At 34.1% G+C, this 12,476-nt stretch overlaps 1 protein-coding gene across 1 annotated transcript in view; it reads left to right on the top strand.

Annotated features, from left to right (window-relative positions):
• The window catches only part of LOC136027717 (SID1 transmembrane family member 1-like), a 49,928-nt gene extending 38,281 nt beyond the window's left edge, over positions 1-11,647 (top strand). The window contains exons 7-10 of the mRNA XM_065705170.1: positions 3,315-3,544; positions 5,978-6,241; positions 9,052-9,199; positions 11,597-11,647. Of these exons, the coding sequence (XP_065561242.1) occupies positions 3,315-3,544; positions 5,978-6,241; positions 9,052-9,199; positions 11,597-11,647 (693 nt within the window). The remainder of the gene's footprint in view (positions 1-3,314; positions 3,545-5,977; positions 6,242-9,051; positions 9,200-11,596) is intronic.
• The last annotated feature ends 829 nt before the right edge of the window (positions 11,648-12,476 follow it).

Below are 12,476 nucleotides of genomic sequence, written 5' to 3'. Positions count from 1 at the left end.
AAATATTATTTTTATCTTTCTTATTTTACCTGAGCCCACTGTTGTTTTCAAAACCTTCTGCAGGTAAATTTTTAAGCTTTGTGTTTTTCAGTTAGTCACTTCTGTTTTTTCCTGATGATTTTTAAACTTACAGTCATAAGACCTAGAGCCAAGAGACAGTCAATGCACAAAACACTGTAATTTGGCAAGCCTCTTCCCCTAAAAAATGTGGCTAAAAAAGGACTCAAAATTCGTTTCTCGATAGGCTCAAAGCGTGTGTATTTAAGTCTTTGGGCTTGGGGAACGCATGTGTAGAGTTACAAAGAAGAAAAAGATTGGTCAGCCCTCAAAAGAACACTGCCCAACTTAGGTCTAGAAAAGGACCAAACAGGGATTTTCCCAAGCCGCTTCTTATGGATTGTTTTTTTTTTAGCAACTTGGTATGGGAGTCAATCGATTGGAGATTGAAAGCTGTTACCCTCTTACGAAGGCTGAAAGTGACTCGAGGGCAACCAGCCTCCCTCCAATGCTCATTTTTGCTAGCCCTCCCCCAAATCCCAACGACATTGAATCAAATTTTGAGACATTCCATTTGGTTAAAAATGTTGAAAGGTATATAGTTATGCCTCCAGAATTAACCTCACCCACCAATCCTAGAAAAATGGTCGTAAATACCTTAAATTAGCCATTGTTCACAGATAGACTTTAGCAGAAAATGCGACCATCCTTGGTTTTGGTTTTCCGATCAGATAGGAGCTCTTACGGGTCGTTCACTATGCGAATATTCCCAGAGTTTCCCAAGGGTATACTCTTGAGATGCTAAACGTGCATAAGTAAATAAAAAAAAAACGTTAGCTGCATCCGAGTTTTCAAATCATTTGCAATATCTCGGGAATGGCTTTGGAGATTGAGTCGAAGCTCTCTGGGGCTCTTGGGGGGAGTTCAATGGAATTCAAGTTCTGACTTAGAGGAGAGGCCAGAGATTTCTGTTTGTTTTAAGTTTGAATTATTTTCTTACTTTATTCTTACTCGTCTTTGGTTTTGTTATGGCTCTGTACTTTTCCTCGAAAAACTTTTTTTGGAAATGTTTTTTTTTTAATCAGACTAATAAGAACCATTAAGGAAGAAAAATAAAAGTATTTCACATTTAGAGAAAATTGAAAAGAGGAGATTAGAACAACAAAAGTACAAACACTGTTTAAATGCAAAAAAAAACTGTTAAAATGATTATGTATAGATTAAAAATTTGGAATTTTTATATTAATGTTGAAGTAAATGTCTGCCTCTCTAAATGTGGCCAGCGGATAAAGAAAAAAAGCTTATTTTGTAAACATTTCCAAAAACGGGTGAGTGGACTCTTAGGAGCGCAGATACTAAATTTCTTTTTTATTAAGAAGATCTTTAAGTATGCTTTGGGAACGTGTTATTAGCGGTTTGAATGGTAATTAGAATATAGGAGGTGCCTTTAAATGTAAATTTAAAGTAAAGCTTTTCTTTCAAAAGTAAAGAGCAAATTGAAAGCTAAAAACAAGTAGAAAATAGCTAGTTTATGTCAGCAAACCTAAAAGGAGTAATATTTAATATACATAAAGAACGAATAGACATGATTTGAAACGGTGAGTAACGATGCAACCAAAATAAACGAACAAAATTTCTACAAACGAGGTCAGTGTTATCGCTCCTCCAATTTCCCAAAGATAGGTTACTGTTTGTCCTTTACTAAAGTTAAATATGCTGTTTTAATTGAATTTGTCTTAATTTGTCTTGGCAGATTGAAAGCATTACAAGTTCGCCAAGTCCTATTTGTCTGGGCCGATCCAAGATATTCCTAGTCGCTCCATTTAGTCTACACTGATTGAAAATCTTTTCCCGACGGTGACTTCTTTGGGTCATTAAAGACTTTTTTTTCTTTTTTTTTTAGACTTGACTTTATTAAACAAGAAATGATATACATAAAAAATAGAAAAATATACATAAAAGTATTCTAAATCTAGTAACTCCTTTGATCTCCGCTGATCAAGCATATTCTAAGTACGGTAAGACCTATGGGTCTGGGTAGACCCTGTATTGGGCCTGTTTCGACACAAAATATCGGTCGACTATGAAATTTGGGATTCTATATCTACTTAGTCTTTCCTAGTCAATCTTTGCTAATTCAACTTGATTGTATTGATTATGACATTAGGGAATCCAGAATTTTATCGTGTTTTTAGTAACAGATATTGTGTGCATATGGGTAGATAGGGCTTCTTGACGTTTAGTATGTGAAACACACTCTGCTATATGGATTTTTCCTATCCTAAAAACTACTCACGCTACTAGATCAATAGCACGGCTTCTGAACGAGGGAATAGATTGTAGATGTTGAAATACCAATAACCTACGGAAAGATACTTCTTTTTGCTTTGCGCAAAGGTCAGCTTTGTCATTTTTTGAAAAACATTCATCTTAGTGGGCTGAACTCTGTGGAATATGTTTGTCATTCATTAGCTCTAGTATTCTTACTAGGAAGTAACTATGATTTAATGTTATATTCGTCGATTGCGGTTTTTTTTAAATTGCAGCAAGGTCAGCTCTGCTAGTTTTTGAAGAGAATTCACGTGGGTATATTGAACTGAGTGAAACACGTGTATTGTACGTCAGCCTTAGTAATCTTGATAGGCTTCTGGGATGCTAGTGTTTATTGTAATATATTTAAAGATCTTGCATGTCTATATATATATATATATATATATATATATATATATATATATATATATATATATATATATATATATATATATATATATATAAAATCGATTATTTGTGGTTTTCAGTGTCCTTTGGAAATTAGGCTGAACCATCAAGTTAGCAATGTGAAAATCTTGCAGAATAATATAGATCCATGATGATAAACATAGGCTATAGAAATTCCATCTGAAAAAAGACATAAAAACAAGAAACAGAAAATTCAACTATGAAGGAAGTAAGGATTTTGCCATATGAGAGCCGAAACACTCACCTCCCGATCGTATAGTGATTAATGCGAACGCTGGATGACAGAAAGTGGGGGCAAAAGTTCCTAGTTGCTATTGGCAACACGTGAAGATATTGGAGGGAGGTGACAAAGGCAAATGTATATTCTTGAGGGCTGAAGTTCCGACCTGCCAAGCTGCGGGAGGTGTCGTAAGCCAAAGAAGCGTAATTTTTGCTAGCAGAATCTATTTGCTTTGGCCAGTATATTTGTGTAAATCGAGCTTTTCAATCTTGAATCCATCTATAGGCATAATAAGGTATGAATTTTCTTTTATAGCCATACACGGATAAATGGTTATGTTTTTTTTTTTTTTTTCCAGAAAGAGAAATTTCCAAATGGATTCTACTTGGTATTTTCTGTAAAGGCTGATGATTATGAATGCAGTGGAAAAAAGGACCAGCAAGTATACATGAGAAGAAAGCGTATAATGTTCAGAATAACTGAGAAATTAAAACCTAGTCAGTTTTACACTGCAACGCTGGGAGTTATTGGAATCTTTATGTTGTTTTATATTCTTGGAGTATTCATTTGGATTGTGCATTGTATTACGTAAGTTGGATTTCAACCCTTTATTTCAGTCAGCACTGTATTATGCAGTATTTTCCTGCAGTTTCCATTCTCTACTTTATACATTATTTTTGTGGTCATTATTTCGGCGGTGCTGTACTGTTGATAAAGCTATTAGCTTTCAAACTGTATCAGAGCTATGGGTCGATTTTTTTGCAGTTTTATATATCCTTTGAGGAAAGCAGTATTGAAGTATAAGTACTGTACGCAGGTGTGATACCTTTTTAAGGAAGCTTTTAAGTAAAATACTTTTCTTTTGTTTAAGTTTTATATATGGTTTAATTTTATCTCTGCTTTAATATGCGGATAAAGGAAAAATTTAAATTGAGCGTTGATTAAAATCCATCGCAAGATACTTGATTTAAATTAAGAAGTTTCTTAAATTAAGTTACTGTTATTCTCAAGGAAAAGGTTGTGATCTAATATTGTTATGAACAAACACTTCCTGTTCTTTATCTATGAATTTTTATAGGAGTGAAAAATGCTATTTGATAATTCTCTCAGCATGTGTTTACTCATCTCGCAGCTTTTTTGTGTAGAAAATTCCCTTTTTATATCTTCTAAAGAGATAGCTAGTGTAAAATTTCCTTGCCAGGTTGAAAAGAAGGAATTTGTATTTGATTAGGGGAGTCTATTCGCGAAAATATGTGTTGGGGGCAATTTTTTTATTCTAGGGGGACAACTCTGTTGTTTTATCGATTATTTTCATTAAAATGCCAAAAATAGTTTTCAGTAAAAGTACCAAAATAAGTATTTTCTCTAATCAAGCCCGCTCTCTCCCCTCACTTGACATGCCTGAAATTGATGGCTGTTGTTAATTCTATTACCGTATAGTAGTTTATAGTGTCGTACCATAGTAGATTATAGTAGTAGTATTTTCAGAGAGGTCAATTTTAGCTCCTTGATTTATCAACTAGCTAAGCTGTAAGCTAGTAAAGAGAGTACTAGGGTCCATCGCAAACAGGACATCATTGTAAAAAACCAAAAACCAGAGGTTTACACTCCCAGAGGTTTACCTTTAAAGCAAAGAAAATCACAGTTTTGTAATTGGGTGCTCTGGTATGTCCCTTTTTCTTTCTTTCTTTTTTTGACACTACTATTTAGTTGCTGGAAGATTGCAGAGAGGCGGAGTGAGAGCGTTTGGAAGCTAAAATATACCATGAAAGCTACAGCATTGTCCCCTAAATATAGAGAAATATGATCAGATATCTTTTTTGCGCTAGTTGTGTAGATTTGCCTTGCATAGGCTGAGAAGTGAGAATTTTGCTTGTTTTAGGTTTCAGTTTTGCTCTTTACTTCCATGAGAAAAACTTTTTTTGTTAATAGCTTCCAGAAGAGCTATACTTTCCATAGCCTTCTGCAACGCATCAAAATGTGTAGATCCCAAATTTGATTCTATTTTGATAATTAGATTCAATTTCATTCTATAGAATCAAATATAATATTTGGATTCTCTTACATAGCTGCGCTTAATTTCACTGGTTAGTTGATCATTCTATCTGTTTTTTTGCAAACTGAAGTCAATATTTTGGTAAAATTGCGATGCTTTGCGATAGAATTGCTAGATAGAATAGATAGAATTGCGATAAAATTGCGATAGAATCAAATAGAATACTTTGATTCTCTTACATAGTTGCGCTTAATTTCACCGACTGGTTGACCATTCTATCTGTTGTTTTGCAAAGTGAAGCCAATATTTTGGTAAAATTGCGATGCTTTGCACTGAGATTTTAAAATCATTCTCCCAGGTTGTAAGTCAAATGCTATTTTCCTATAGCGGTGAAATGCGTATTAACAACAGACACGAGCAGATTCTTTGATGAAAAAATAAATGTGGCTTCATTGAAAGCTTTAACATGAATAGGCCAGACAAATTTGCATATTTTTTTTTTTTTTTAGCTTGATAAAAAATTAATTAGTGGGGACACCTCTAATTTTCAAAAGTAGTAATAAAACTATTTTTACAAGACGTAGAGCATTGTTAAGTAGCCTCTCGATTTGCCGAAAGATTCCAAAATTTTTGGCTGTGAATTTTTTTTATTATTATCAGTTTTCTTTAAAATTGGCCATTTAAGATATGCTTCTTTTACTATTTGTAAGGGTTGTACTAATCATACAGCTTTGATTTTTTTTTTTGTCGTTTTGCAGATCTTATACCGATAAATAATCCCAAAGATTCTTAAGTTTGTAGTTATAAGATATGATTCTTAGCAATAATTTTTAATATCCAAGATTTACATGTTTCTCATTGGCTTAAGTTGGCGAGTTAGCTTAAGTCAACAGTCTTTAGATATTCTGGCACACCCCCCAAGGAGCAATTAAGCCAATGAGAAAGGAGTAAATCTCGTTTACGTTTGGAAAATCTTGTTCGCTTTTAACCAGGGAGATTCGCTTTAAGAGCAAATTTTTTTCTAGTTCTGGACCTGCCCCACCGTTAGAGCGAAGTTTATTAGAAGCAGAAGATAGCCAAAGATATGGAACAGCGTCATCACTTGATCGTCCCATTTTCCCCGTTAGAAGTTACGAAGGAAGATTAATTGATAGTTTCGGTAGCCGTCGCCATATTACCGCTTCTGGGTCTGTATCTGGCAACAACGAAATCGATTCGAAAGAATCTTCACTAAACGAAGAAGAGATCGATATGCTTGAAGATGCTTATCTTGTTAAAGATGTCTTCAGGTAAATTACTCAACCCTCGCACTAACGAGGAATACTTTTCTTTTATTTTGTTTCATTTGTTTCAGTTAGGCTCAGAAAAAGAAACCTGTGTTTAGTCACCTGTCTCTGGTTGTATCTTTTATCTCACTATTGGGGAGTGCCATCTAAATTTTCTTAGGGAAAAGCTTATCTGTAAAAAAAAGTGAACACTTATTCTTTCAAGAAAAACTGAAACGAGATAGATTTCAAGTTTTGGGGAAAATTTTTACATTTTCAGTTGTTTGAATGTCTTTTCCTGCATTCTATTTTTGTATGCTGTTTGACCACTGTTATAGCGCACCAAATCTTATACTATTTGCATCCATCTAGTCGCTAAGAAAAATTTAATTTATGGAACTTTAATTTTTAGTTTCTTTCATGGGTGGGAAAGTATTTCCTAAGCTCCACCAGTATTGTAGTTCCAATGACCATACAATGTTCTGAGTAATATAGCCTAATATATTTCTAAGCGTACCTGGAAATGGGGGGCATTTTCACTTGAATTCAGCCAATGTTCACTGCCCCTTATCTCTCCAAAGAATTTCAAAAACTTCACTTTTTGGATTTCAGCAACTCCTCTCCCTTAAAAAAAGAAAATATCCCCAACTAAAAATTTGGCTATCTATTTATATTACTTGCTTTTGTTGCTGTTCCTTTTGTTAGGATCTTGGTAATTGCTGGTAAACTGATTTTAAAGGGTAGAATTTTGTACGCGGCTTTGTTTATATAAGTCCATGATATCTGTTGTATAGTTAACAATATTCCTTTAGAACAATCCAGTGTCCTTCGATATGGGGGTAAAACTGAGATTACAAATGGTAGCTCCTAATAGTATGCCATGTTTTGATTTTGCAAGCAAAATAAAGCACAGTGTTTAGTTTTCATTAACTTTCAAATATTTGCCTTAGGTACTTAAATGAGAGAAGAGAACCCTCCGCTTCATGGTGATCCTTGCCCCTTCTTTTCGAGCTCCTTTCCTCTATGAAGGGGTCCAGACCTGTTAATCTAGTTAAATGGCATGTCAAAAATTCCAACCATCTTCTCTCTCAGGCTATATTTTCAATGTTCAAGACATTTCAAGTTTTCAGTTAGATTTTCAGTTGTTTTCTTCAACGTTACAAGGTAGTAATCACTGTTCCTCTATACAAGTTTCTTTATATTGAGGAATTTTCTGTGGATTCTTTTGGGCTTCGGTCAGACTGACCGTATTTCAAACAGTAAGCTGTATGAAAAATATGCTTTCTACAGCTATACTGATCATGCTTTCTACAGCTATACTGAGAGAAAGGTTGAGATGGTTAGGACACGCTCTGCTGAGGAAGAGTGACAGATTGTCAGATCGCTCTTTCTGGCCAACCATCCAGGGCCAAACAAAAAGCAAATTGTCCCCTATTGTAGTGGGAAGAGGTCATAAGAAAGAATTAAAAAAAAAACGGACTTCATAGGAGTGTGTAACGATAAAAGTTTTGAATAAATTAGGATAGAGGAATAGTGTGCGCAACTGTATTGGCGTCAGGAGTCTTGGTGTTTCTTTTAGTTAGTAGTAGTAGCAAACAAATAATTATCAAAAGTTTTTACACTTATAAACAATAATAAAGTAGGTGGGTTACCATAGTGTTCCTACTCTTGTTCACTTCTACTTAATATGAGAATATCTATCTGGCTTTTAAAGTTACTTCTTTCTTTCTTCTGATTCATATTTTAAGCTAGTGAGTTATTAACCTACGACAATAGGATTTGCTAAGAAAGTGTCCAATCTGACGGTAAAGTTCCTTTTGTATACTAATTGGGTTTTCCTTCCTCTTGCTTTCATAGCTTGTTTTCATGGAATTATTGTTTCTTCATTCTTACTTGAAAATATTAATTGGGTTAGGAAATTGTCCAGGCTAATAGGAAGTTCCTTTTGTATACTAATCAGGTTTTGCCTTGCTCTTGTTTTTATGGCTTCTTTTCATAGAATCGTTGTTTCTTCTGTCTTAGCTGAAAAAATTGTTCATATATTAAGATTTACATTCATGATTCCTTATCGAAATAGTGTTTATATATATAGCTGGCACGTACGCAGGGCGGGGGGGGGGCCTTCGGGCCTGCCCCCCCCCACCCGAAATTTTGTGAAATGCTTAATTTCCCCATGGTTTCTTGGGATTTCTGGGAAAAGTAGGACATTTCTTAAGAATCTAGATACATGTGTGAAGCCTTTTTTGGGGGATTTTACAGCATGCAATTATCCGGTCAAGTCACTACCCAATTATTAACCCATTTTCTGTCTAACTTTTTACCCTCTTTGAAGTAATTAGCAATTGTATTGTTATTTTTTTTTTGTAAAGAAAGTTTGCTTTCCACAGCAAGATAGAATTATCCTTGATATTAGGGCGTTTATCCCCCCTTTTCAGGATAAAGTACAGCTTTTAATGGATCAATTATAGAAACTATCATTTTCAGTTAAAATCTACGTTTTTGCAGTAAAAGAACTACCTCCCACAGCACCCATATCGCACTGTTAACCCTAAAATTTCCATTTCAGTGGGATATAATAGATTAATCTCTGGTTCTAAATCGCTATGAACATAACCTGAGCCCAAAACGCACTTTTGAGGCTTCAGTCTTCTTCCCATCCGCTACAATACTACAGATTAAAATTAATCTCTATTTTTCGATGTACGTGCTTTTTGCATTACTAAATAAAAAAAGTGCTACTTTATATCTGCTGTTTTGAAGGTTTTGCCCCCCCCCCCCGAAAAAAATTCCTGCGTACGTGCCTGATATGTATTGTGAAGCTTTTTCCCTTTCAGGACAAAAACGTTTCTCTACGTCTCTGACTTGGCTCGCAAGGACCATAAGTTTTTATCAAAACGGTTTTACTCATACATTTGGCAATTATTAACTCTGTCTACATTTTATGCTCTTCCAGTAATACAACTTGTCATTACTTATCAAAAGGTAAAATTTACTTACTAATTACTCGTTTACTGAATGAATGAAGGAATAACATTCTGTAAAACCACGTTTTCAAAAATGAAAAAGAATTTATCAAATTGCTTCCAAAATAGCTGATATAGCGAAAAGAGGTTTCATTTGCTAAGTTCGCTATCTGTTGTGGCTAATTAATGAAATTATTATTGAAGTACCCAGTGGTTGGAACGGTCCTTGTTGATAACTTACTTCTTTTTTGTTAATCTTTTTTACAAATAATAATTTTTTGAGTAAAATGTATATTTCCTTTAGAAGTATATCCCAAGTCCTAGGAGATATTTTTTTATTAAAAAAAATTATCGGTCCAAACACATCTAAGTGAGGGTGGTCTGTCCCATTAAATGATCGATTTTAGGTTTTATAAGATTTCTCCTATCTTCAAGTTTTTATGGGGAGGTTGAACCTAGAACCCATTCCCCCATTTGCGCTCTTGCTAGCCATATTGCTGGCAGAATTTCAGCTAATCAATAACACAGGCTATAATCTGTCTGCCCATTCAAAACAATTTGAGATTTATGCTGGCTTGAAAGTCTTTGGCAACTTTGGTCACTTTCATTCCTGACAAATGAAGTTCTAAGTGTGTAATGTGTAAAGTGCGGTTTTTGCTCCTCATGGGAACGATCTTCATCCGTTTAATGTTCATTTGAGCCTTCATGTGAAGACCATATTTTAGACTGAATTTATGTCTGTTACCAAGGCTAATTTCATCGGCAGCAGCCTTTACCATTGTCCTTTCATTGTTTGTAATAGTGTGACTATTAGTGAAGCCATTTCATTTTGAAAAATAAAATATTTGAATCACTGCAAGTGTGTCATTATCACTTTCTTTAGTTGTTATTGTCCTTGATTTTGATTAATTTAAAAAAAAACTTTTTCCACATAACAAGTTTTTCAAGGAAAAGTAAAGAGCTCCATTAAGCCAAGAATGAGCAGAAATAAATTCAAATAATCTTCCAAGCACAAAACTACCACAAATCCCTATCAATGAATGAATGAAACTCAAAACTAGCAAAAATTACAATAAATAACCGAGTCAAACTTAAAAAAAGCAAAGTAAGAAAAGTGAAAACTTTTGAAATATATTTTGTTTTCAGTAAAGTAAGAAAAGTGAAAACGTTTGAAATATATTTTGTTTTCAGTAAAGTAAGAAAAGTGAAAATATTTGAAATATATTTTGTTTTCAGTAAATTGCAAATTATGTTATGGTCTTGACAAGGTATGGAGGTTATCAGCCCTACTCATGTTAATTTTTGCTCATTTTGAGTTTGACTCGGCTAATTATTGTAATTTTTGCTCGTTTTGAGTTTCATTTATCTATTGATAACCATTTGCGGTAGTTTTACGTTTGGAGGATTATTTGACTTTATTTCTGCTCATTCTTGGCTTAATGGAGCTCTTAAGTTCTCTTTTAAAAACTTGTTTGTGGAAAAAAAATTTTTAATTAATTTCTGTTCGTTTTTTATTGACATCGTCTTTTTCATGAAAAAAAATTTACATCTTTTCAGTTTTTTCTATAAGAATCTATAGAGTGGGTTGCTGTTTGCATGTTGGAGAAACATTTTCAATAATTTTTAATCCTGGCACAAACAGTATTTTTTAATTTAATTTTATAGCTTCTGAAGTTGACCTGAAAAATAAAACTTTATATCATTCCCATAAGATTATATTTATGTTCTTTGACAACCTGGATACACTTACGCTCTTTTTATTTATTTAAATTGTAAGAGCAGATGTAGTAATAACAGTATCCTCAGAAGTTTCAACTTAATACCCTCAGTCGTTCTTGATATATCGCTGAGGTGTCTTATTGATAACCGTAAACACAATGTCTTTGGATTTATTTTAAAAGCAACATTTTGTTTAAATCATAATGGGCCAATTGCATAATTGTGGGGGCTCCACATGTCTAATATATCTAAATATAGTTGCTGAACCATTCTGTTGTGCTAAACGAAACGGCTGTCTCGGAATTTTGACTGAATGCGTTTGGGAAATGAATGGGTTTGAGAGAAGGGCTGCTTGCCCTCCAATCTCTTTTCACTCTTAAAAAGGGCAACAGAACTTTTAATTTTGAATCGAATTAGCTCTTTTAAAAGTTCCAGTGATATTACTAGCTATTATTGAGTGGTGGTATCTATGATATTGCTTATATGCCCCTTTGAAAACCTGTATCCATACAGTTTTTCGTTTAATTGAAACACCTAAACGATCCCTATAAGTTTCATCTTAATACCCTTACCGTCATTTGATACAGTAATTGTATTGGTAGTATTAAAAGTATACATTTAGTTCCTTCTGGATAGTTCAAACTCCCGCAAAACTTACCCTTAAAGGTCTAATTTAATAACATAAATTGTTCTTCAGATATTGCTTTGCTACCTTTTAGAAAGTCCACATGCTCAGAGTTTGCTTTGATTTGGTTCAACATCCGTCTAAATATTCCTTAAAAGCTTCACCTTAATACCCTTAGCTTGTGCAGTAGCTATAGTTTTAGCCGTATTAGTGGCATTAGTATGTACATAGCACCTTTGATTTCTTCAATATCCCCTTCAACATAGGCAGAAAGTTTCGGTTTAATCAACCATTCCTGAAGCATTTCTGAAGCATGCAGCCGATTGACAACCTGTAAGGGCATTGTGTGCTTCGAGTTAGTTCCGTATAGTTTCTATATTTCCCCAATGTTTCACCTTTATATCCTTGGTTTTAATGGTAGTAGCAGTAGTAGCAGTAAAATAAGTTGTTGTAACTTAAGTTTTAGTGGCAGTAGTAGTGATAGAAGTACTAATAAGTGACAGTAGCAGTAGTATGAAAAGCAGTAGCATTAGGATGTAAATATTTTCGTTGGTTAGTTCAACATCTCTCACAGCAAGCCCTGTTAGTCTCAACTTCACACACCAAACTGTTCCTAAGATATTGCAGTTACACCCTTCTGACAACCTGCATACAGAGGGCGTGTTCTGGTTCAGTTCATCTTCCAAAATTTCACCTTCATATCCTTAGGCATAGTTATAATATTATTAACAGTAGTATTAATGATATTACTAGTAAAAAAAATTGAATAGCGGTAGTACTACTAGCAGTAGTAGTATTAACATATTACCTTTTGGTCAGTAGAACATCCCTCTCATCGAGTCCTGGAAGTTTCAACTTAATGCAATTAGCCATTGCTATGACATTGCTGATATGTCCTTTTGATAACCTGTATGTTCATATACTTATTGAAATTTTCATATCAATGCTCTTT

The sequence above is a fragment of the Artemia franciscana genome, chromosome 5 (genome assembly GCF_032884065.1).
Source record: "Artemia franciscana chromosome 5, ASM3288406v1, whole genome shotgun sequence".
In the NCBI taxonomy this organism is placed as follows: domain Eukaryota; kingdom Metazoa; phylum Arthropoda; class Branchiopoda; order Anostraca; family Artemiidae; genus Artemia; species Artemia franciscana.
The sequence above is the reverse complement of the archived record's forward strand: the minus strand, read 5'-3'. Positions and strand labels throughout refer to the sequence as shown.